Source organism: Poromitra crassiceps, assembly GCF_964638095.1.
Source record: "Poromitra crassiceps genome assembly, chromosome: 9".
NCBI classification, from domain to species: Eukaryota; Metazoa; Chordata; class Actinopteri; order Beryciformes; family Melamphaidae; genus Poromitra; species Poromitra crassiceps.
In genome coordinates, this window is record NC_139630.1 from 23,137,970 (window position 1) to 23,164,558 (window position 26,589).

At 43.9% G+C, this 26,589-nt stretch overlaps 2 protein-coding genes across 3 annotated transcripts in view; both read left to right on the forward strand.

Moving 5' to 3' along the window:
• Window positions 1-26,589, forward strand: part of LOC310782078 (pleckstrin homology domain-containing family G member 3-like) — an 85,148-nt gene that overhangs the window by 47,821 nt on the left and 10,738 nt on the right. For both annotated transcript variants that reach the window (XM_083642745.1, XM_083642746.1), the window contains exons 5-16: window positions 2,435-2,504; window positions 5,046-5,092; window positions 6,028-6,178; window positions 8,915-9,046; window positions 10,360-10,542; window positions 11,561-11,653; window positions 13,241-13,327; window positions 14,807-14,840; window positions 16,559-16,624; window positions 17,644-17,676; window positions 21,885-21,898; window positions 24,987-25,070. In XM_083642745.1, the coding sequence (XP_083498871.1) occupies window positions 2,435-2,504; window positions 5,046-5,092; window positions 6,028-6,178; window positions 8,915-9,046; window positions 10,360-10,542; window positions 11,561-11,653; window positions 13,241-13,327; window positions 14,807-14,840; window positions 16,559-16,624; window positions 17,644-17,676; window positions 21,885-21,898; window positions 24,987-25,070 (994 nt within the window). The remainder of the gene's footprint in view (window positions 1-2,434; window positions 2,505-5,045; window positions 5,093-6,027; window positions 6,179-8,914; window positions 9,047-10,359; window positions 10,543-11,560; window positions 11,654-13,240; window positions 13,328-14,806; window positions 14,841-16,558; window positions 16,625-17,643; window positions 17,677-21,884; window positions 21,899-24,986; window positions 25,071-26,589) is intronic.
• The window catches only part of LOC310782079 (serine/threonine-protein kinase PAK 6-like), a 217,573-nt gene continuing 217,534 nt past the window's right edge, over window positions 26,551-26,589 (forward strand). Inside the window, exon 1 of the mRNA XM_083642750.1 lies at window positions 26,551-26,555. The gene's annotated coding sequence lies outside the window, so the exon portion shown is untranslated. The remainder of the gene's footprint in view (window positions 26,556-26,589) is intronic.

The following is a 26,589-nucleotide window of genomic DNA, read 5'->3' on the forward strand; positions in this document are numbered from 1 at the left end:
GCAGAGAACGAGCCCTTGCAAATGACTCAAATTGCCACCCCACAAATACGCCTGTGTTCAAATTAGAACACACATTAGAGCTAGAGTGCTGCCACCTGTATATGCAACACAGTCTCACAGAAAATTGTATAATACCAACGATATGGACCAACGTTGCTATTTTACAATTTCGGCTCGGAAATTGTAAAATAGTAACGTTCTGAGATTTTAGGGTTAGGATTAGAGTAGGGGGAGGGGTTAGAAACAGAAAATCTCCGTAAAACACGCCCAAACCACGCCCACCGCTGTAGACACGTACGTTCCCATTTTACAATTTCTTAGCCGACATTGTAAAATACCAACGTTTGTCCACAAACGTTGCTATTTTACAATTTCTTTGGAGATCGGGTTGGTATATGCCATCTCTGTCATGACTTTTTTGTTGTAAAATAGCCAGTAGCAATCTATAACAAAATGCTATGCTTATTCAGCATAAAATCAACATCCGTCAACATTAAACATGTTCAAGTCAGATGTGATTTCAGAACCACAGTGAAATAGAGACACTGCATGAAATAGGCCACGCCCATCACGGGGGAAAAGCTCCGTTCATTTCCACACACCAGGGTCATTTTCCTTGAATTAAACATAGCTAAAAGCTGTTGTGTGGTGGGCTGCGCAGACAACAAATGTAAAAAATCGCCAGTTAAAAGTTTTTTTGTACTCCTGAGCAAAACAATGAAGCCATTGAGAATTGGTGAGAAGAAAAATGTGGATCTAGCTGTCAAGTAAGTAAGTTGGAGTGTTCATCTTCTGTATATACGATATTTGTGTGCAACACGCAACCATGCACGGGACATAGGAGAACGCCAGGATTGGAGGGGGGGTTTCTGTTTTCCCCCGTCTTGGGTGTGGCTTCTGAATGATGACGCGTTACGCAGTGTCTCTATAGACAGCTCCTCTGCTCTCAGGTGCTGATGCTTTGACTCAGACGTCTGTTACTGGGTGTCAGAGCACTATCCATGGTTCTGATAGCTTTGCTCTATGACTATTTTCCCCATACAATAGCCTAAGTAACTCATTCAACTGTAAAATAATATAGCCTATATGCCTAATTGTGTGTGTGTGTGTGTGTGTGTGTGTGTGTGTGTGTGTGTGTGTGTGTGTGTGTGTACTTCGTAACTAGCGTGTAGCCTACTAGGGGGCCCTGTCAAAATTGCCTGCACTGGGGTCTGTCATGACTACCCTATGCCACTGGTGTGATCCTTCAACAGGACAGGAAACAGGAAAATCACAGAATGTTACAAGGTTTCCACACAGCCGTGTGTGTGTGTGTGTTCTCTCCTCCTCCACATTTCCCATTTTCTCCCCACCCTCGCCCTAATCCGGGCCCGTATCCTACTCCCTCCCCTCCCCCAACCCTAGACCCTACCTCTACCCTGGCTCTCCCTCCCCTGCATCCTCTCATCTCTCCTTCTCTGTTCTCTCCTCCTCCACATTTCCTATTTTCTCCCCACCTCCCCCCTCTCCTACCTCACATCCCCCCGCTCTTCCTCCCTCCTCCACTCTCCTGCTTTCTCCTCTTCCCGGTGTTCTTCCTCTTCCCCCCTTCCCCCACTACTCTAAAGCATAGTACACATTCTACTCCAAAGCATGGCACCCACTCTATCCCCTCCAATATTCCGCCACTATTTAAAGCATGGCATAGCATGGCAATATTCCGCCACTATTTAAAGCATGGCACCCATGCTCTTAGTATTTCGCCACTATTCAAAGCATGGCACCCATTCTTCCCTAAAGCAAGGCACCCATAAGCTCTATATGTGAACATGTGTTTATTTGGCAAAAGGACTCACTACTAAAGGCTTGCAGCCAATTAAATTAGGCATAGCTTGGCTGCTAAGAAATTGACATATGTCCGTTTGCAAGATGTGCGTCTATATTCTCATTCTCTCCCCACCTCCTCCCTCCCCCTGCTCTCTTCTCCCCCACACCCCCCCCCCTTTCCCCTCTCCTGCTCTCTCCTCTTGCTCCTTCCCCACCTCCCTTACCCTCCAACATCTCCCATTCCCTCCCCACCCCATCACTCTCTCACATTCCCTGTGCTCTTCTCCCTTCTCCTGCTCTCCCCTCTGCTCTCTCTTCATTTCTATTTTTCTATATTATCAATTGTTCAAATGTTATCTTTATTCTGTATATTCTTGTTACTGTTGTGTCAGCTAGAATTAGCTAGACATACTTTCTGTGAAGCCCTCTGAGACATGCTTGTGAATTAGGGCTATATAAATAAACTTGACTTGACTTGACTTGACGTGTGTGTGTGTGTGTGTGTGTGTGTGTGTGTGTGTGTGTGTGTGTGTGTGTGTGTGTGTGTGTGTGTGTGTGCGTGCGTGCGTGCGTGCGTGCGTGTGTGTGTGTGTGTGTTGGACTGACAGACTGTGTCTCTCTCTCCCAGCGAGCTGCTACAGGAACTGGACCTGTGTGACCTGGACCCGGTCGCCATCGCCAGGTGCTTTGTCCTGAAGGTGAGGAGAGAGAGAGAGAGAGAGAGAGGAAGAGGTCCACAAAATATTAGATAGTCGATAAAAGCAAATAATACAATAGTGTATGTGCCATGAGAGACAAGTAAGAAAAAAATAGTCTAAATAGTTTTCTATCCTGTGTTTATGACTTAAAGGATGGCTTTACCGTGGGGAATATGAATATATATTAAATCTCACGCCCCTAAGGTTTTCGAATCCGTTGAAATTTTTGAAATTGGAGGTTCACTGCCAGAGATATCAACCGAAATCCACTCTGTGTGTGTGGGGGGGGGGGGGGGGTGGTGGAGGGGCGGGTGCGGGAACCCGAAATCCTACATTTCCCACAATGCACTGGGCTCGCGTGGCCTTCGTTTCCACGCCCACCCTTCAGGCATTTGGCTGATATCAAACTCCAGTAGGTGGCGGTAATGCACATATATGCTTGCCAACCGCCATAAAAGTCGAAGAAGAAGAAGGCTTCGACATAAAAAGATTTAGTAGAACAAGAAAAACTACAAAAAAAAATTGCCTCCAAATTGCACCAAATTTAAACGGTAGTATATATGTCGGGAGATGTCTTCATAAAAAAAAATTCATGCATTTTAAGGCATTTTCGTAGGAGTTACGCGCATCTGATGTTGTAACTATTTTATGTAAAAATGTGTAAAAACGGGTACATTGCTCAGCGTTGATTTCGTTACTTCAACGCACCTACTACTAGATGTAAAATTTGACGAGCTTTCCAATGCCGCCAGTCCCGTGTCTGTCCGTGCTTCCGTTCCCGAGATCGGTCTCTTTGCAAGGAGCTATGGAAAGCTAACCTAGCTACAGCAGGCTAGGTGGTGGAAAAAGATGGCTGCCTTTTGTTTTTGTTCAAGACCTCTGAAGGGGCGTGGAGGACCTCTAGAGGCGGGACCATGGCTCACAACAATTGTAGTTCATAGGTCCTCGACTTCCGCAAGGCGGACTTGGGCCAGATGACGCGAAACGCGTCATCTGGCCCAAAAAATATGTGAGAGATGCTTGATATCTCTGGCAGTGAAGCAGCAATTTCAAAAATTTCAACGGATTCGAAAACCTTAGGGGCGTGAGATTTAATATATATTCATATTCCCCACGGTAAAGCCGTCCTTTAAAGCCCCAATCAGTAAGATTTTTGACATTTTCTACTGTAATATAACAGCTTTTTAGTCACAGGACATGGTAGATTGACTTGGAATAGGGAGACCCTCGTCTTTATTTATCCCACACCGCCCTCCATTGGCCAGCACTGGGACTAAGCAGTTTGTCTGCCACGTCCCGTAGCAAGAAAAAAGAAAAAAGAAAAGCATGCGCGCATGCGCTGTACAGTGGAAGCGCTGTGTTCATGAAAACAAGGAAGTAACTCGATTCGGATTTGCTACGAAAATGATGTTTCACGGAACTATGGATTATTATTTCATCACGTGGTGAGTACCCGATGTCACAACATGTACATAGAGCTTTCTGGCGCTGTGTTTTGTTGACTTTGAACGGCGATATCGTTATCGATACTATTGGACCCAGAGGGCGCAGTTTCTCCAACAGTAAAACTTGGAAAACTTACTGAATGGGGCTTTAAGACCAACGTATGTTTTGCCAGGATCTTTGTAAGTTATTCCCCCTCCCCCCCATTTATAAAAAGTTTTTTAAGTGTTTGTTGATGTAATACTCACTTCGGCCACAAAAGTGCATCATTACCCCATGTTCGAAAGATTGGAAGAAAACATGAATGTTTTTAGTCCTATTTGGAACATGGGGTAGTGGTGCACTCTTGTGGCTGAAATGAGTATTACAACAATGCACAAAATGAGCCTGATGAAGATAAAAAAGTCACATGGCAAAAAATCCCACCCCCACCAGTTCAGAGCAGCTGTGGATCAGGAGGTAGAGCAGGTCGTCCACTAATTGCTTTCGATAAAAGAGGTCAGTGGTTCGATTCCCCCGCCTCCTCCAGTCCACATGTCGAAGTGTCCTTGGGTAAGATACTGAACCCCAAATAACAAATTTTCCCAGCAGCCATTTTGTGTCTCAAAGGCAGGGTAAACACAGGTGCAACCAAACCATTAATGAGGGCCGCGGCATTAGAATACCTACATAGAATGGAAGTTGGAAACCATCATTAATGTTTTGGTTATACCTGTGTTTACCCTGCCTTTGAGACACAAAGTGGCTTCTGTGAAAAGGGTCTGTTGCGCCCGAAGGCTGTGCCAGCACCCTGCGCGGAAGCTTGCCGCCATCGGTGTATGAATGTGTGTGTGAACGGGTGAATGTACCTGCTCATTGTAAAGCGCTTTGGATAAAAGCGCTATAACCTATGAATGCAGGCCATTTACCATTTACCATAAACACAGGAGAGAAAACTATTTAGATCAGATAGAAAATGGGTGCCCAGAATGTTTCTCTCATTTGCCTCTTCCCTAGTGTTGACTTTCCATCTCAAAAAATAAAATGAAATCTTTCCCCTCCTTCAGCTGTCTGAGCAGCAGTGACAGCTTCAGACACTTTCCTCTCTTCTCCTTTCAGAGCGAGTACTTTGAGATCTACACACAGTACTGCACCAACTACCCAAAGTGAGTTGAGCTGACGGTCTGAGCCTCAGGGCTTCACACAAACGTCATTGTCTCACTGATGACTTACTGAGAGAAGAACGGGTTGGAGTTCAGTTAACATCACGTGAAAACCACATGTGAATCCAGAGCACGTGTGCTTATTTTGAACACGGTGTTCGTATGTTCTGCCAGCTGGGCGAGTTACGTTTTATGTTAAATGTTGCGTGCGTCATTCCCTCCCTGCCCCTGTACTGTATGTTGTGCGTAAAAGGAGAGGAAGAAAAGTGGTTTTCACTGTGGGCGGCCAACTTACCTGTGGGTACTGTTAGTAGGAGTCATCTTTCTGTCCCAGTTTAATGTGTGTAACGCGGCAGTTTTAGGGGTAGTCCTTCTTAGTAGCCTATCTCAGTTGCTGTGGACTGTATTATTGCATGCTTTGAGTGCTGCCATTTTTACAAAAACAATAATAGCTGCCCCCTCTATTCATCTCTCATTCTTGCTATAAAGCCCTAAAAATAATAATAATGGTATTGGTGATCAGAAATGCATGCACACACACACACACACATACACACACACACTGTATAGGCTACTTGAATATTGGGGGGATGTATCCTTTATCTCAGCCTGTTGTATATTTGCTTTCGTCATGACACTATACAAGAAGTAACACAAATTACATGGAATACCAATTGCCAGATTTTCCGTCACTCCATCCGTGGCTGTACCCCATCTAGCCACAACCCAGGGATGCCTGCCCCACGCGGTTGCCACACGCCGCACGTGGCCCGGGGCCGAATTTGCCCTCGTTTACTCTTGAGTACTTTTTTTACTCTTGAGTAATTTCCTGGACTAGTAATTTGACTTGTATTATTTGAATTCATTTGAATACTTTAGTACTTGTATCTCTACCTCTTTCTACCTGTTTCTATCCGTTTCTACCCGTTTCCCTGCAGCTCGGTGGCGGCGCTGACTGACTGCATGAGGAACAAATGTCTGGCCAAGTTTTTCCGGGAGCGCCAGGCGGCTCTGAAGCGCTCGTTGCCGCTCGGCTCCTACCTGCTCAAACCGGTACAGAGGATCCTCAAATACCACCTACTGCTACAGGTACACACACACACACACACACACACACAAGCTAGAAACTAGCCTGGTTAAAACCCATCCGGATCCGTGATGGTTTTAACAGGTTATAAAACGTGGGGTGGCAATGTGTCAAACAGTGAGCCGTTTGCGGTGTATCCTGTGTCCCATCTCACCAACTCCATAAGACATGCCTCTAATATACCTGTATATTTATTCATCTCACCAACTCCATAAGACATGCCTCTAATATACCTGTATATTTATTCATCTCACCAACTCCATAAGACATGCCTCTAACATACCTGTATATTTATTCATCTCACCAACTCCATAAGACATGCCTCTAATATACCTGTATATTTATTCATCTCACCAACTCCATAAGACATGCCTCTAATATACCTGTATATTTATTCATCTCACCAACTCCATAAGACATGCCTCTAACATACCTGTATATTTATTCATCTCACCAACTCCATAAGACATGCCTCTAATATACCTGTATATTTATTCATCTCACCAACTCCATAAGACATGCCTCTAACATACCTGTATATTTATTCATCTCACCAACTCCATAAGACATGCCTCTAATATACCTGTATATTTATTCATCTCACCAACTCCATAAGACATGCCTCTAATATACCTGTATATTTATTCATCTCACCAACTCCATAAGACATGCCTCTAATATACCTGTATATTTATTCATCTCACCAACTCCATAAGACATGCCTCTAATATACCTGTATATTTATCCATCTCACCAACTCCATAAGACATGCCTCTAATATACCTGTATATTTATCCATCTCACCAACTCCATAAGACATGCCTCTAATATACCTGTATATTTATTCATCTCACCAACTCCATAAGACATGCCTCTAACATACCTGTATATTTATTCATCTCACCAACTCCATAAGACATGCCTCTAATATACCTGTATATTTTTCTGCTATTTCCAATGCGTATCTGTCTCGTTCACTTCTCTCTCTTTTTCTCTGAACGTGGAGACTTGTGGGTGAGGAGGGGGCGGGGCGGGGACTAACACACACATGCATTAGCGCACGCAAACAGCAGACACACACACACACACACACACACACACACACATACACACACACACAGTCAGAGAGTCAGTTTCAGAGGTAGAGAGAGAGACAGAGATATGGCAGAGACATTAAGTATCTTTGGTTATAGCCTACCTACTAGGGCTGGGCGATATGTCGATATGGTGGCGCTTGTGTATGTGTGTGTGTGTGTGTGTGCGTGTGCGTGTGTGTGTGTGTGTGTACACAGCTGAGCCGCATGTCTCTCTCTCTCTCTTGCGCACGCTCTGTCTCTTTCCCTCTCGCTCGCTCTCATATTCATTTTAATTAAATTAGTCAATTAAAATGACAACAATCTCTTGAAAAGTCGCCCCCAAAAATCAACCGCCGGTGGATTCAGCCAATCGTCGTTTGGCAATAAATTCATCCAATCACCCAACCCTAATACCTACCTGATGCTGATAATGCTCGTTGTCACAAGTGCAACAAATCGTTTGCTTGTAAGCACACGCCCACTCGCTCGCTCTGGACATTGAGCCTGCACATTCTAAACAAGAGCTGCTCTGCGAGCCACACAGCCATAGTACTGGAGGCTTGGGTGGGTAAGATGCGTGTTCGCGAGAGCGTGCTCACATACAAGCCACCCAAGTGATATCTGGATATCTTCAGGAATTCACTGACCATTTAGAAAGAGCTATAATCAGTTTACTGTCGTTGAAGACTAAAGAAACCAGAAAATATTCACATTTAAGAAGCTGGAATGAGTATCTTTGTGTACTTGCTAGGGCTGTGAATCTTCACTGGCCTCACGATTCGATTCGATTACGATTCAGAGGGCTACGATTCGATTACGATTATCGATGCATCTCGATGCATCTAAATCGATGCATCACTTTTTTCCGCAATACATGATTTATTTTTTCTCTCTTTCTTTTTTCTCACTGTGTGGCTACTTTTAAAATAAAAGTGCATTTGGAATTACATTGTATTATGATTCATAATTAAAATAAACAACTGCATGTACTTCCATTATATTTTATTTGATTATATATATATATATATATATTTGTGAATCGATGCAGAATCGTGCACGTCCGCATCGCGATGCATCTTATAATCGATTATTTTTGACACCCCTAGTACTTGCACCCTTTCTACTGTAGGTACCTATTTTTCTCAAATTTTCGAGGAAGCATTCAACGGTGCCTTAGGTGGAGTAGGATAGCCCATAACACCTTGCGACCCTGCTAACCAACAAAGAAGAACGAAACGACCCCCTAAGCTTCCGTTTAATGGCGGCGGGCAAAAGCTCTCGCTACAGAAAAAAGCTCTTTTTATTTTGACTAGGAACAGAGCGCGGTGCACGCGCCCCTTTCTAGCGTCCCTCGCTACCTTGCCTGCTGAATCGGCAGCGTTGATTCCTACCACGCCTTCTAGTTGTCGTCGTCGTCTTCCTCCTCCTCAGCGCTCATCTCTACCGTGCCTCGTTGGTTTGCCCTTGAGGTCTCGCTCGCGATGCTACCTTGAGGACGTCTGAAAGTAATGATTTCTCTGTCACCTACATTCAAACCAGCTACCTCATTAAGCAGGTACCTACTTAGGTAGCTAGGTGATAGACAGGTTCCCAATCCTTACATTTCATACACAGCCACAAAGTTCTTCTTCTTCTTCTTCTCCTCCTCTTTGTGTGGTTCAGGAGATTGCGAAGCACTTTGACCCACAGGAGGCCGGGTTTGAGGTGGTGGAAGAGGCCATCTACAGCATGACGGGCGTGGCCTGGTACATCAACGACATGAAGAGGAAGCACGAGCACGCCGTCAGGCTACAGGCACGCACACACGCGAGCATGCATGCACACACACACACACACACACACAGACACACACACACACACACAGTACACCTCTAAACTAGTAAACTTGCTGTTAAACTAATACATGTGTTAAACTCGTAAACGTGTTAAAGTAATAAACTTGTTAAACTAGCAAACTTGTTAAACTAATAAACTTGTTAAACTACCGTAATAAACTTGTTAAACTAATAAACGTGTAAAACATTTGTTGTAAAACTAAAACTTGTTAAACTAGTAAACTTGTTACACTAGTAAACTTGTTAAACTAGTAAACTTGTTAAACTAATAAACTTGTTAAACTACTAAACTTGTTAAACTAATAAATTTGTTAAACTAATAAACGTGTAATACATTTGTTGTAAAACAAAAACTTGTTAAACTAGTCAACTTGTTACACTAGTAAACTTGTTAAACTAGTAAACTTGTTAAACTAATAAACTTGTTAAACTACTAAACTAGTTAAACTAATAAACTTGTTAAACTAGTCAACTTGTTAAACTAATAAACTTGTTAAACTAATAAACTTGTTAAACTAGTCAACTTGTTAAACTAATAAACTTGTTAAACTAATAAACTTGTTAAACTAGTCAACTTGTTAAACTAGTCAACTTGTTAAACTAATAAACTTGTTAAACTAATAAACTTGTTAAACTAATAAACTTGTTAAACTAATAAACTTGTTAAACTAATAAACTTGTTAAACTAGTCAACTTGTTAAACTAATAAACTTGTTAAACTAGTCAACTTGTTAAACTACTAAACTTGTTAAACTAATAAACTTGTTAAACTAGTCAACTTGTTAAACTAATAAACTTGTTAAACTAATAAACTTGTTAAACTAGTCAACTTGTTAAACTAATAAACATGTTAAACTACTAAACTAGTTAAACTAATAAACTTGTTAAACTAGTCAACTTGTTAAACTAATAAACTTGTTAAACTAATAAACTTGTTAAACTAGTCAACTTGTTAAACTAATAAACTTGTTAAACTAATAAACTTGTTAAACTAGTCAACTTGTTAAACTAGTCAACTTGTTAAACTAGTCAACTTGTTAAGCTGATTGACAAGTCGTCTGTCCAGTGATCACGATCACTGAAAATGGTGAAAATACCAAGCTCAAGGTTTCAAAACAGGAGTCCAAAACAGGTGACGTAGTGGTGAAAACCCACTTGCTTCACCTGCTGTTGAACCTCGTTTGAACGCTGACTGAATGACTGTGTGTGTGTGTGTGTGTGTGTGTGTGTGTGTGTGTGTGTGTGTGTGTGTGTGTGTGTGTGTTGTTGCAGGAGGTCCAGTCTCTGCTGTTGAACTGGAAAGGTCCGGACCTGACGACGTATGGAGAGCTGGTTCTGGAGGGAACCTTCAAGGTCCACCGGGCCAAGAACGAGCGCACGCTCTTCCTGTTCGACCGCATGCTGCTCATCACCAAGCGCCGCGGAGAACACTTCGTCTACAAGACCCACATCTCAGTGAGACACGGCTTCTACTTACAGCTGTCACATATTAGCAGTGTATTGGTTCATGATGAATCATTATAAAACATGTATTACCACCTTATTCCTATCATACAGCAGTCTACAAGTGTAGCCCATTAACTACAGGTTGTCCCTCAACAACCTCCTCCTTAGTGCTTAGTCACTCAGTACGTTTTCATGCACACCAATATTCCACTATTATTCCGATATAATAATTTTCAGAATTTTATACAGTTAATGTAAACGGCATATTCCGTTTGGATATTCCGAATTAGTCCTTATTCCAAATGTAGCATTTTCCGATTAAGACATGTGAGATGTGCCGATATTATTGTAGTTTGAGGAGCATTCTTTGGACATGTATAGTTACAGCGGATTGGGAATATGCGTCTGAATTATCCGTCTCAATCAGCGTTTTTACCGCAGTTTGTGACACATGGCCTCTTGCCTGTTTACGGGATGTGCGCTGTAAACAAACCAACTAGCCAGAGATGCACGCCTGAAAGAAAACCACACATTTCTGATCGGAAGAACACACGTAATTTTAACCATTATGAAATAGTTTGTTTTTGGATATGCGCAAATATCCTAGAGAGTCCAAGCATAACCATGCCCAATTCAAACCAGTTTCAATGTCAGGAAAGTTGACAAAAACGTAAATGACAATCGTATTGTTTTTGAAAAATATAATATTTCAAATTAGGATTGAAACAAATTTCTAATACCTTTTTGATGCTAACACCCTAAATGACATACAATAGAATGTTATTTGATTTTGGTTTTGCAGAGGCTTTAACTGATTAACTGAATGAATTTAAATAAATGAAAGTACTTCTTAACCCCTTGTTGACTGAATGAGACACTTCTACAGACTGGATCCACCAGATTTTAGTCCTAATGAATGATGAAATATGCATATTTATTTATTTATTTATTTCTATAGAAGAAATGCGAAATGAACACTTCTCAACAGTAACTTGAGTCGATTGATTTGTCTGTGTTGTTGTTTCAGTGCTCCACGCTCATGCTGATAGAAAGCGCTAAAGACTCTTTGTGCTTCAGCGTCACTCACTACAAACACCCCAAACAGCCACACACTGTGCAGGTACGACTCACTACAAACACCCCAAACAGCCACACACTGTGCAGGTTAAGACTCACTACAAACACCCCAAACAGCCACACACTGTGCAGGTAAGACTCACTACAAACACCCCAAACAGCCACACACCGTGCAGGTAAGACTCACTACAAACACCCCAAACAGCCACACACTGTGCAGGTACGACTCACTACAAACACCCCAAACAGCCACACACTGTGCAGGTAAGACTCACTACAAACACCCCAAACAGCCACACACCGTGCAGGTAAGACTCACTACAAACACCCCAAACAGCCACACACTGTGCAGGTAAGACTCACTACAAACACCCCAAACAGCCACACACCGTGCAGGTAAGACTCACTACAAACACCCCAAACAGCCACACACTGTGCAGGTACGACTCACTACAAACACCCCAAACAGCCACACACTGTGCAGGTAAGACACACCTGGAGCGCCGGCAGGCTCTGCACCAACAAACAAACACATCTCCTTGAGCTCCATATAGGACACTTATGGTTAATTTCATACAGACTTGTATTGTTTGGTCTCTGCTGACAGGCCCGCTCCAACCCATTACGCAGAGTACGCAGACTGCGTAGGGCATCACGTGACTGAGGGCACCAAAAAAAAAAAAAAAAAATTTTTTTTTTTTTTTTTTTTTGGTGCCCTCAGTCAGGCCACTCACTGAACAGCAGGCCAGGCGCCGCCTACTGGTTTACTAGTGGTTTTATTACTTTATTCAGGGTGCATCTCATTGTAAAATTGGACTCGGCCCAAATTGGGCTTCAAACGGCCCAATTTGGGCTTCAAGCGGCCCAAATCTGGCTTCAACCGGCCCAAATCTGGCTTCAACTGGCCCAAATCTGGCTTCAACTGGCCCAAATCGGGCTTCAGACGGTCCAAATCTGGCTTCAAACAGCCCAAATCTGGCTTCAAACGGCCCAAATTGGGCTTCAAACAGCCCAAATTTTTCGCCGCCGCCCTTCGGACGCCGGCACGCACGTCGGCCTGTATCGGCCTGGCCTGCTTGGTATCTAATGCCCGGCCTGAATTATGATCCCAGTCCGCCCCTGCTTGCATGTACAGTTTAACAATCACTTGTTTGCTGACATGTACAGTAATTCTAACAATTGTTTGTTTCCCACATGTAATGAAATGTGAGATACACTAGTATCGTTCATAATTAATGATTTTGCAGTCTTTCGTTTGACAGTTATTGAAAGTTTTACGGGGGGGGGGGGGGGGGGGCACCACAGAACAATTACGCTTAGGGCACCCAAATGGCCAGGATCGGCCCTGTCTGCTGAACACTATTTGTAAGAAACTCCACCCACCTGGCACCGAAGAAGACTGAAACAAACACCCATGAAACATAAAAACTAGGGAAACTCTTGGGTCTGATTTGTAGAATGAATATCTTCAGTGAGATCAGCCTCATCTGAAGACAAGGATTCGCTCTGCCTTTAGAAACGATACAGTGCGTTGTCCTCAAGGAAGAGGGAGTTTCTGGTCAGGATGATGTTCCAGTTTGGAACGGTTTCTCTTCAGGCTTAACTGAAGGTGTTTGTTTGTTGTTTCCAGGCAAAGACAGTAGAAGAGAGGAAGCTGTGGGCTCACCACATCAAACGCATTATTCTGGAAAACCACCACGCCATCATCCCACAGAAGGTCCAGTATTACCAGTAACAACTAGTAACTATGGCGGGGTATGGGTACTTGATACCTTTCAGGTATCGACCCGAAAATAACGTAGTATCGAAACTTCTCCTGTCATCAAATATTGCATTCGATCCTCCAAAGGCCATGTTCACACTACAGGCAAATCCGATTTGCTGCTAAAGTCACTAATCATCATTATCTTGATTGGTTTCCCAAATCTGATTTGGGAGTGTGTCCGCACTGCCACAAATCTGATTTGGGCAAATGTTCAAGTCGGATCTGTGTGTCCAGACCTCCATATGTGGTTTGGGACACACACAAAACCAACGAGTTAATTATTTAAATGTTAAATGTCTACTTCAATGTAGAACAGTCATTTCTTACACATGAGATTACTTTTAGCCTTTTAGTCATAAAGATTATTGAAAGATATTCCATATTCCAGACTGAAATGCTATAACAGAAGTGGAGTATTGGCCAGAATGACATGAACATTTGGAAACTTATTCAGCGGGTATCTTGCATGTTGCATTCAGGTGCATTGTAATTTTTTTTTTTTTATACTGGTTATACTATTTAATATTGTTGTTAGTAGATTGTATAATACTGTAATACTTCTAAAGGTGTGGGTTTAACTGCAGAATTGTGTCTGTGAGAGTGTAAATAAAACTGTCTGAGAAAAAAAGAGCTTGTTAATAAAGTACAGCAGTAGGTAATGATGCTTCTGCACAGGTTGGTAAATGTGTTGCTTGCTTTTCCCCGTGGCGCGCCAGACATTTATGCAATGCGCGCCGCACACGGCTCTTATAGACCTTATTCGCTAACCCTGGACGCACCATATTGTTGACATACCGTCCTGCGCGCACACAGCGCTGCAGCTGACAACTAGTAACAGCCTTATTGTCGTTTCTGTTCCATTACAAAATAGCGATGGTAATGACAGCAATAAAAACCTCACAGTTGTTGTTTGTATGCTGCCGTTAATGCCTGTAATAAATAAACAAAAGAACGAGGTGAACAGACTTTGCTGTGAGGAGCTGTCGGAAAGTTTCACCTGTCTCTCCTAACTATCCACACCTCTCCTGCTGTATCCTCAGTCTCGCTCCCTTCACATCTGTGGACGGTAGAGATAGAAACAAACCATGGGGACTTTATTGCTGTCATTACTACAGCCATGTGTAACGCAGGTCACCATCCGAACACAATTGGAACAATACAGGTAACGCTAACAGCAGCTAGCTTCCTCTAAACGCTGCTCCACATAGGCTGTCACTTAAAAGCTGCAGCGCTATGTCGACAATATGGCGGCGGTGGGCGTGCCAGTACGTGAGTGACGTCAATCGAATAAGGTCTATACTAGACATCCCAATGTTACAATGGTGGGAGCTGAGACCATCGGCTGTGCCCGACATCGTCCATCGCCCCAACACCAGTATCACCAGTAACAGGAGGAAGAGTTGACGCTGTGTGTTGTCTTGTTTATTTCAGGCGAAGGAAGCCATCTTGGAAATGGACTCCATCTGTAAGTGACACTTCTGTCATTTAACACTGAAGCGACTGTTAGTGTTAGCTTAGCTTCAGCACAAAGTTAGCACTATTTGTATGCTTTTTTTAAACACAGGATAATGTAAAACTCTTGCTGTCTGAATTAGGGATGGGCATGATTAATTGATCACAAGGAATTTGATCGATCTGACATTGGTATCAAATAGACGTTGAATGACTGAATTTCACTACATGGCAGCAATGCTACATCTTACCAACCGTGGGGGGATTAACTACACTTAGAGACAGAGAAAACTGAATACTCAAGACATATTAATACAGTATCTGATTTGCGCAAATTAGTATGCAAAAATGACAGTGTCAATATTAGATGCATAGGCATAACTTGCATTCCAGGAATATCACTATTCTCGATGCTGCGGCTGATGGCCCCTTCCTGGCCAGCAGAAGCTCTCACTCCCCGGCCGGGAAGCAGCTGTCTGCCCGGGGGGAAGCGTCTACCCCGGGGCGATAATCTTCACGTTTGTGAAGATTATCATGCTGAACCCAAATTCACGTTCCCATAAACTTTTGTTAAACACAGACCTTATTTTATGCATTTAAGCGAAACCCCCAGGTTAAATCCCATAGACTTTTCCTCTCACGAACCCGGAAGTATACTTCCGGACTCATTCCTTCGGCTCTCTATTGGCTAAAATGATTGGTTAATGTGATGTCGGCAGTTTGTGTCGTCACCAAACATTTGTATTCTGGCGATTGTGTTGCTTGATGGGGAGATGTGACCATACAGCATTTTTGCTGGGTTCTGTGTCCACACAGAATTTACTTTACTGGACAAATGTGTTGGTTTTCTTTATGAAGCTCCATGATTGATCACCTTTCATTACAGTGCCAAATGTCAAAATATCTGAAAATATATGAATATCTTCCTTTGATATAGATACAAAGGACCGCTGGAGCTGATTGGTGAAACACGCATTTTAAAACTCGCTATTTGCAAAGGTCGCTGTGTGTCTCTCTGGCTCTCTCTCCATTCCCCTGTAGTCTGCACGGCGTACAGCCGCACGCAGAGAGCCTGCCTCCGGCTGACAGTCACACTGGGAGCCGGGGGGGGGATACTCTGGAGGGCTAGAGATGTGATCGGAGGTCACATGGGCGAGTATTAACTCCAGATAGCTCTCCCATTCACTTTGCACTGTGCACTGACTCCCCACCAGAGTTCATCCTATCAAAATGTAGAGTGGGCGGATTCTAAAATCGGAATCCAAGGCTATTCAAAATGTGCATTTTTCGCGGATTTTTTTTTTTATGACAACCATCGGAGCTGAGACCTCTGAGTGTGGGGGGTTTATCTCTATAACAAACAAGTTCTTGGAATAAAATTTTAATTGAGGAAAAACATGATTTCTTTAGTACTTTCTGCCATAGGCATTTTTATTAATAATAATAAAATAAAAATCGATAATTGATCGATCATTTTCCTAATGATCGATTACGGACATTTCTTCAAATGCCCATCCCTAGTCTGAATGATAACAGTCTGATCTAAACTAATGTGATTGTAATCTTATTTGCTCTAGTCTAGATTAAAGAGCTCTTGAATGAGGAGCTTGTTGAAGTTTCCAGAGTGGATGTATGTTTTTAAATCAGAGTGTGTTGGACATTAGTACCTCAGTCCGCTCAGCTGATGTTGTTGTTGTTTGTTTGTTTGTTTGTTTGTTTGTGGTCCTACAGACCCGTCCGGGTTCCGCTACAGTCCGGAGCGTCCCCGAGATGGACGCCAGGGCCGCCGCCAGTCAGGTGGGACCGAGTTCATATACGTACAGCGAGTCGTGTACTTTATACTCTGATGTTAAAGAACTGTGTACTTTATACTCTGACGTTAAAGAACTGCATACTTTCTGACGTCAAAGAACTGTGTACTTTATACTCTGATGTCAAAGAACTGTGTACTTTATACTCTGACGTTAAAGAACTGAGTACTTTATACTCTGACGTTAAAGAACTGAGTACTTTATACTCTGACGTTAAAGAACTGAGTACTTTATACTCTGACGTTAAAGAACTGAGTACTTTATACTCTGACGTTAAAGAACTGCATACTTTCTGACGTCAAAGAACTGTGTACTTTATACTCTGATGTCAAAGAACTGTGTACTTTATACTCTGATGTCAAAGAACCGTGTACTTTATACTCTGATGTCAAAGAACTGTGTACTTTATACTCTGATGTCAAAGAACCGTGTACTTTATACTCTGATGTCAAAGAACTGTGTACTTTATACTCTGATGTCAAAGAACCGTGTACTTTATACTCTGATGTCAAAGAACTGTGTACTTTATACTCTGATGTCAAAGAACTGTGTACTTTATACTCTGATGTCAAAGAACCGTGTACTTTATACTCTGATGTCAAAGAACTGTGTACTTTATACTCTGATGTCAAAGAACCGTGTACTTTATACTCTGATGTCAAAGAACTGTGTACTTTATACTCTGATGTCAAAGAACTGTGTACTTTATACTCTGATGTCAAAGAACTGTGGCGAAAGAACTGTGTGAAAGAACTGTGTGAAAGAACTGTGTGAAAGAACTGTGTGAAAGAACTGTGTGAAAGGTGGCGCAGTGGTACTGCTGTCGCCTCACAGCAAGACCACAGAATGTCATAATTGACCAATCAGAATCAAGTATTAAACAATGTATGCTCTCTAATACTACCAGATATTATTATTATTATTATGTATTTCTGTATTTCATGAGCTTCCTCTTCTTCTTTGGTCACAGTTTTGTTGTTGATCTTTGTTCTCTTCCTTCTTCAGAGCCGACCAAACAGATCCTGAAGAACACCAAAGGTAAAAAAGAAATAAGTTCATATCATCATATTCATTAGTAAGTGAGGAAGCCTGTATCTACTTTTAGTACTTATTAGAGATGTTCCAAGGTGACTAATTTCCCTGTCAACTAGTTTATAGACTAACTAGTCTATAAGTAAGAAACATTCAGAAAACAGTGAAATTTAGCACAATTTAAGGTTAAAACACCCCCATATTTTTTGTGTATTTAACACATTCACTGCCAGCCGTTTTTTTTTTTACTGTAGGTAGCTTCTGCCAGAGGGTTTTTTTGAGGATTCTGGCTCATTTTACAAGAGCCGAGGATTATTTTCTGCTTGGACTTTGTGAACACAAAGTTCACAAAAGTACTAATAGAATGTGTGCTTTCTCTGTCTAAAAGAGTTAGTTTGTAGAGTTAGTAGTTATGTAGATATAGACCCCTTATACAGCTTGTCAACATTGAGCTGCGCGCGCATCGTGTAGGCAAAAAGCCGTCAGCCCAGCATTCACAGACAGTGAAAAAGCCCCGCTGTCAGGACTGCTCTATGCCCATCTGCAACACACAGTTATATTTTAGTTTTAAAATGCAGTTCTCGGCTTACTACCACAGCTTATCGCCTAGTGATAAGCAATGTTATGCATCGAAATTAACGTTGTTTAATGGGATATGTCTTACAGACCCATACGCACTGGCGCTGTCAATTGGCCAAGCCTAGTCATACATATCGTGCATTCCTTTATAACTGGGGATAGCGTAGATAATTATTCTGTAACTTGCAAAGATATATTGTTATGTTGATAATGCATACAACTCAATAATGACATTATGTAACGTTACTTGGTCGTTAACTAACCGAGCGATGTGGCTGAGCAGCCTACAGCTTCAGGCAGCTTACCTGATTATGAAGAGCACTACAAAGTCGGGCATTTTTATTGATGTCCTCGTTCCAATCAGTTCAACTCAATAATGACATTATTTAACGTTACTTGGTTGTTAACTAACCGAGCGATGTGGCTGTTACTAGCAGCCTACTACTTTTTACCTGATATGAAATGAGCGAGCACTGCAAAGTCGGGCATTCTTAACGATTTCCTCTTTCGGCTTGCAACCAAAGACACCTACACCTACTGCATTAAAAGCAGTATGAGTTGACGGGATTCGGTAAAACTTTAGTCCTTGCTTTTAATGCTAACCGTAGGTGTCTTTGGTTGCAAGCCGAAAGAGGAAATCGTTAAAAATGCCCGACTTTGCAGTGCTCGCTCATTTCATATCAGGTAAACTGTAGTAGGCTGCTAGTAACAGCCACATCGCTCGGTTAGTTAACAACCAAGTAACGTTAAATAATGTCATTATTGAGTTGAACTGATTGGAACGAGGACATCATTAAAAATGCCCGACTTTGTAGTGCTCTTCATAATCAGGTAAGCTGCCTGTAGCTGTAGGCTGCTCAGCCACATCGCTCGGTTAGTTAATGACCAAGTAACGTTAAATAATGTCATTATTGAGTTGAACTGATTGGAACGAGGACATCATTAAAAATGCCCGACTTTGTAGTGCTCATTTCATAATCAGGTAAGCTGCCTGAAACTGTAGGCTGCTCAGCCACATCGCTCGGTTAGTTAACGACCAAGTAACGTTACATAATGTCATTATTGAGTTGTGTGCATTATCAACATAACAATATATCTTTGCAAGTTACAGAATAATTATCTACGCTATCCCCAGTTATAAAGGAATGCACGATATGTATGACTAGGCTTGGCCAATTGACAGCGCCAGTGCGTATGGGTCTGTAAGACATATCCCATTAAACAACGTTAATTTCGATGCATAACATTGCTTATCACTAGGCGATAAGCTGTGGTAGTAAGCCGAGAACTGCATTTTAAAACTAAAATATAACTGTGTGTTGCAGATGGGCATAGAGCAGTCCTGACAGCGGGGCTTTTTCACTGTCTGTGAATGCTGGGCTGACGGCTTTCTGCCTACACGATGCGCGCGCAGCTTGCTTTGTTGTCATTGTGACGTAGGCGTATAATTGGTCTATTAGCCGTTGAGTACAGCATGGTTTCAGCGTCTGAGACTGAAAGCTGAGATAATCGCAGTTTTGTGAAATTCAATCAAACAGGCAGAACAGTCACTTTAACCATTTATTTTTGGCATCAGTGAGAGATCAGACATCTAAACAATATAGTTCTGAACGCCCTCTCCTTCAAACTCCTCCCTCTGTGGGCGTGTCTGGTGGCTTTCAGCAGCGTTTGTCACAAGCGAGTTTCTACTGCCTGTCTGAGCAGTGAGCAGCCTCCCTCCCTGGGAGTGTGGATGGGGCTCACTCGTTTCTTGGGTTTGAGAGCTTTGATGAAGCTTTGTGCGATTCTAGGCTTTATGCTGCGTGTTTCAAAGTGTGTTTTCCACCCAGTCTATTTTTGGAACCCCCCACCGTTGTGCGCCCGTGTGCACCAGCGTGAAAGCGTTTTCGCCTACAGTATGAGAATGAGGCTCGTTCGTTTCTGGGTTTTCGGTTGAGAAACCCCAAGAAACGGGGTTTCTTTTGCGATTCTGGTCTTATTTATGCTGCGTGTTTCAAAGTGTGTTGCACCCATAATCTATTATGCAAATTTGCAATCCTCCACCGCCAGCAATCAGCGCGAAAGCGAAAGCGTTTTCGCCAATCCATTTTACAGTAGGAGAATGGTTTCATCGCGCGTTCCCCTGCAGTTTTGGCTCGACTTTTTCTAGTCTGGAGAGCACTGTCGCCACTTAGTGGGTCGGTGGAATGGGTTGTACACGTTCGGTGGCTCCAATATTTTTATAGGAGACGTGGGGGGCGTTGATCCACGTCCCACCGTCAATTTTTTTTTTTTTTTTTTTTTTTTGACGACTCAACTCGTCATTGGCAGTCAACCGTTGGATTTTTTTGGACGACTCAACTCGTCATTGGCAGTGAACGTGTTAAGAGCCATTTCAAATGGTTAATAATTACGCTCTTTGCACAGTTTATTATGAACATTGCGCGTTACGTTACACAACATAACTTGCCTCATTTGGGGCCCAATATAATCCATTCACTTTCAGAAGTCTTTGCCTTCAACAAAGGTGAGCGGAAGCATTTTCCGTGATGAGCTGCGTTATCTTGTGTGGCTAACAATCCCAATAGCAATCTTATCTGACACAGCCTACATACAACCATATTTTCATTTAGTAGATCAGAATACTGCCAAACCGCGCTGGTTTTGCAGCATGTCATCTCTGTCTGACGGCTCCGTTGTCAGGTCCGCTAACACACGCTGCTTTGGCATTAGCCAGGAGGGGGGGTTACCGTAGTGGCTGGTGGCTGCGTAAAGACGCAACCGTTATCGGCGTTGTACATTATGATACTAAACAGCTGTTCCACTTGTTTCTGCAGTAAATCAATGTATATGAGAAGTTAGTAGTGTTGTTGATGAATGCAGGTCAAAAGTGTAAATCTGAGAAATAAAGAGTAACTAAACCCCACCTAAATGTTTGGTGAAGTCTGACACCCAATGAATGAAACCCCATTGGCTGGTCTTGGGGGTTTGTGATGTCACGCTCTATAGAGTACAACAGGTGGTGACATCACAAATCCCCAAACACCATCTTCACCATCAGGTGTCATAGTGTCAGGCTTCAACCAATTAGGTTTCGGGTTTAGTATCTCTTTAATTTAATTATTAGTTTTACCGACTAGCATTTTCTGGTGTCGACTAGCCATGCGGTGCCGTTTAAACATTTAACCGACTAGTCGCTCACATCCCTACTACTTATCAACCAAACAGGCTGTGTTTCTTTTTTAAATCTGTACATTGTGGTGAACGTTATGGAAAAGTCAAATTGTTATCTAGATGAACTGGAGCATCAGAGTTGCCGCTGTGTGGCTCCAGCATCCAGCTGAGTGCATCAGGAGAGGTGTTGCTAACTGAATGAATGTTTTCGCCTTCTGTCCTTTAACAATCAACTGTTTCTGTTCTCCTCCTCTCTCTCGCCCGCTCCTCTCCTGTGTCTCTCTCTCCCCCGCTCCTCTCCTGTGTCTCTCTCTCGCCCGCTCCTCTCCTGTGTCTCTCTCTCGCCCGCTCCTCTCCTGTGTCTCTCTCTCGCCCGCTCCTCTCCTGTGTCTCTCTCTCCCCCGCTCCTCTCCTGTGTCTCTCTCTCGCCCGCTCCTCTCCTGTGTCTCTCTCTCGCCCGCTCCTCTCCTGTGTGGAACCAGCAGCCATCCTGAAGGTGAGCAGCTAGTTTCAACTCTCTGTGATAAACTGCATGCTCCCTGTTATGATCACCAGATGTGTTTTCCTCACTTGCCTCTCAGGGCCTCTGTAGTTATGGGTTGACTGTCAGTGTCTTGATGGCTCGGTTGGCTCCTGTCCTGTGTGTGGTTGGGTCAGTTAGGGCCAGTTGGTTTAGTTAGGGTCGGTTGGCTCAGTTAGGGCTGCTTGGGTTAGTTAGGGGCGGTTGGGTCAGTTAGGGCTAGTTGGCTTAGTTAGGGCCAGTTGGGTCAGTTAGGGCCAGTTGGGTTAGTTAGGGCCAGTTCGGTCAGTTAGGGACAGTAGGGTCAGGTAAGGTCACTTTGGGCCAGTTGGGTTAGTTAGCGCCAGTTGGGTCAGTTAGGGCCAGTTGGGTTAGTTAGGGCCAGTTCGGTCAGTTAGGGACAGTAGGGTCAGGTAAGGTCACTTTGGGCCAGTTGGGTTAGTTAGCGCCAGTTGGGTTAGTTAGGGCCGGTTGGGTCAATTAGGGCCAGTTGAGTCAGTTAGGGCCAGTAGGGTCAATTAGGGCTGGTAGCATCAGTTATGGCCAGTTGAGTCAGTTAGGACCAGTTGGGTTAGTTAGGGCCACTTGGATAAGTTGGGGTCAGCTTGGGCCAGTTGGGTTCAGTTACGACTGGTCAGGAGAATGTAAGACATGGGGAAACAGACTGAGTGACGCATGGGGAATCTGTGACCTCACGCCGCAGCACGCAGACAGCGAGGGGGTGTTACCTTGGGAGCGTCGCCCCCTGCAGTCCGCCGCCAGCATCAGCACGCTGGGCTCCAGCCTGGGCGACTCTGAGACGGAGCCACCTGGTGAGGAGGAAGAGGAGGGCGAAGCGGAAGACCCGGGCAGCAGGATGGACTCTGCGGACCAGCTGAGCGGAAAAGAGTCCTCGCCAGGCGAGGAGTGGAGCGACCAGGATGAGATTGTGATGGAAGACGACCAGGTAGCTGACTTCGCCAGCTCCATGCTGGCCGCCATCTCCTGCTGGCACTACCGGGCCCGGGCTTTGCTTTCCACGGGGGTCACGGCCACGGTGAGGCTCTCTGCCAGCTGCCAGCCAGCGGGTCGCTTCCCTCTCGCCCATCTCCAGCTCGACCCGCGGCTCCTTCCACACCGGCTTTATAACATACTAAAGTCACAGATCATAACCACACATGCTAAAGTGACGGATCATAACCACACGCTAGCACTGCCTGACCAGAGAAGACTCTGCTGCTGTGACGGTTTCTCAAGTTACTTCATGCATGAGCCCAGACAACCTCTAACAACGCCATTCATTGTGCAGATCTGACTGACTGCTCTGTGCTTTTAAGGCCTCGTGTCCACCGAGCGCTTTGGATATCATGCCCATGGTTTGCTTACAGCCTTTCTGAGAACAAAGCCGTTCTCACTCTGAACTCATCAAATCTTGATGTTTGGTCAGGACACCTTCTCAACACACTGGGTACCGCTTTTCAATCCATTTTCGACACCACGAGACCATAGACTACTTGTATAGTGGTTATGGTTAGGCAACTAAAACAACGTGGTTAAGGTTAGAGAGACGGTTTGTTCATAAAAATAATAATAAAGGTTTGTTAAAAATGTAAATGTAGCTTAGGGTTGAAATGTACTTTGAACATGTTGGGAATCGAAGGCAAACGTATTCGCCCGTCCACCACCCGGACCACAACTCTACTGGCCACCGTTTTATTTCATTGTCACACTCCCGTGGCGTCAATTTCAGATGTTGTGTGAGTTTTATAGAAGTCTATTGGACTACCCTGCACGTTGTGGGAGTTCTAGAGAAGTCTATTGGACTACCCCTGCATGTTGTAGGAGTTCTAGAGAAGTCTATTGGACTACCCTGCATGTTGTGGGAGTTCTATAGAAGTCTATTGGACTACCCTGCACATTGTGGGAGTTCTAGATAAGTCTATTGGACTACCCCTGCATGTTGTAGGAGTTCTAGAGAAGTCTATTGGACTACCCTGCATGATGTGGGAGTTCTATAGAAGTCTATTGGACTACCCTGCATGTTGTGGGAGTTCTAGAGAAGTCTATTGGACTACCCTGCACGTTGTGGGAGTTCTATAGAAGTCTATTGGACTACCCTGCATGTTGTGGGAGTTCTATAGAAGTCTATTGGACTACCCTGCATGTTGTGGGAGTTCTATAGAAGTCTATTGGACTACCCTGCATGTTGTGGGAGTTCTATAGAAGTCTATTGGACTACCCTGCATGTTGTGGGAGTTCTATAGAAGTCTATTGGACTACCCTGCAGGTTGACAAATGAGGAAAAAGGGGTACCCACCCAGTGACCAAACGTCAGTATTTGACGTTGAGTTGGGAGTGCTGCTCTGCCAGTGCTGTGATGGCGTGTTCACCACGCTTTATTTGCACGTCTAGCGTCACAGACAGACCTCCACAGACTAGCTTGTGTGTGTATGTGTGTGTGTGTGTGTGTGCGTGTGTGTGTGTGTGTGTGTGTGTGTGTGTGTGTGTGTGTGTGTGTGTGTGGGATGTTGATAATGAAGTTTGTCTATGCAGCTCAGTAATTCCCCGGGGAATTGCCAAGAATAACTAACCCATCCATGGTTTGTTTCTTACAGTGATTCTCAACCTTTTTCATCTACAGGACCCCTCATTTACTGCACATCAGAGCCACATACCCTCATTTCTAGAGATGTTGTCTCTCAGACCCAAATCTGAGAATATGTTTTCTTGTCAGATGTGATTGAGTCCAGACCTCCATGACTGTCTGTATTGTAGGTGGAGAGATAACATGACAAAAAACTATGATCACAACAGTCATTCTTCTACATCCTCTAATGGATGTAACTTCTTGTAAATGAAATAATGGATAATAGTTTAACAATTCATCAATTTGCTGGACCTTCTGTGGTCCCCACACCCCACGTTGAGAACCACTGGTTTATTGTTCATGGCTTTCACTTGACTATAAGAATATTCATAGAGCTTTGAAAAGTTATCAATTGACTTTGATCTGCTAACATTAACACTGCCCAAGATCTTGTTTATGTTTTGTTGTGTTTTTATGATGTTTTTTTCCTTGCTGAAGGATGAAGAGGCGAGTGGCGTTCCTAAGAGCGTACAGCCGGCCGCTCGGGAGGAGCCGTGCGGGAATGAACCTACGCATGGCGAGGTAAGCATGGTACAGGCACGTCACAGATAGGTCACAGGTCTGATACCCGTCACAGCCATGTGCCCATCAACAAACTTGTCAATCAAACAACGCTTGCGGTGATTGGCTGCGAGCAAAACCATACAAATAATCACAACCCGTTCTCACTCTGAGCGCGTCGCATATTGACGCTTTGTCCTGTCCCTTGTGCGTCGCTTGTTACTAACATGGTACCCTTGAGCGACACATGAAACGACTTGGGCTTTCCGACTAAACTCAATGCAAACCCATGGAAGTCATCTTTGACGCTTATGGCAACTGCTCCCCTATTAGCCTAACTGCTCCACCATTAGTCAACTGCTCGCCCATTAGGGTCTGGAGGAGCTAACCTCTCCCAGACCCTAACCCTAAACCTAACCTCTCCCACCCCATGCCTAAACCTAACCTCTCCCAGACCCTGACCCTAACCCTAACCTCTCCCACCCTAGCCTAAACCTAACCTCCCCCAGACCCTAAACCTAACCTCTCCCACCTCCCACCTCCCACGCCTAAACCTAACCTCCCCCCAGACGCTAATGGTGAGCAGTTGACTAATGGGCGAGCAGTTAGGCTGATGGGGGAGCAGTTGCCATAAGCGTCAAAGTTGACTTCTATGGGTTTGCATTGAGTTTAGTCGGAAAGCCCAAGTCGTTTCATGGGTCGCTCAAGGGTACCATGTTAGTAACAAGTGGCGCATAAGGGACGGGACAAAGCGTCAATATGCTACAGTGGTAGACGGATCAATAAGCGTGCCTTACCGCAAGCTGTGTATTGACGCGCGGCGGCATTAAAACTAATTGAGGTGTAGTTGCACCGTTGACCACCAGGTGTCATCTGTGAGCATCCTTGAGATCAAGTGTTGAATGTGACACAATAGGGCGCGCCGGGAAGAAAACAAAAGGTAATTACGGCAGCTAAATAGGCCCCAATATAGCGTTAAAATAAAATAAAAATGTAGGCTATCATGCAAAAAGTAGCCTGTAATGTTAATTTAATTTCGGACCGTCTGAATATGTTTTATTTATAGAGAGCGAGGCGAACCAACAGCAAGCAGAGAAAGAGAAATGGAGATCTGAGAGTTTCTTCATTGCCCAACCGTGACAGCAGCGAGAAAAAGGGAGCTGGATATATCATTTTTCAAAATGATTTACATGGACTGCGGGCGCTATTAGAAAAGGGTGATGGATTTGTCTTGTCAGCTGACATTTGGACAAATAGGAGAGGGCACAGCTTCCTGGGCATCGTGGCCAGTTTCATTGACGGGACGTTCAAGGGGCACACCGTTCTGTTAGGCTGTGATCACATACAGGGTCCCCATACCGCTGATCGCATTTACCAAAAGTATGAAAGAATTGGAACGTGCAACGACGTGTTTATTCGTGTCATATGCGGGGCAGGTGTTGAAACAGAGATTGTGGCAGCAGTCGGCCCCGCTGCACGCGTGAGAGTGGAGGGTGAAGAAGACGAGTCAGGTGCTGGTGGAAAGATAACCAGGCACGGC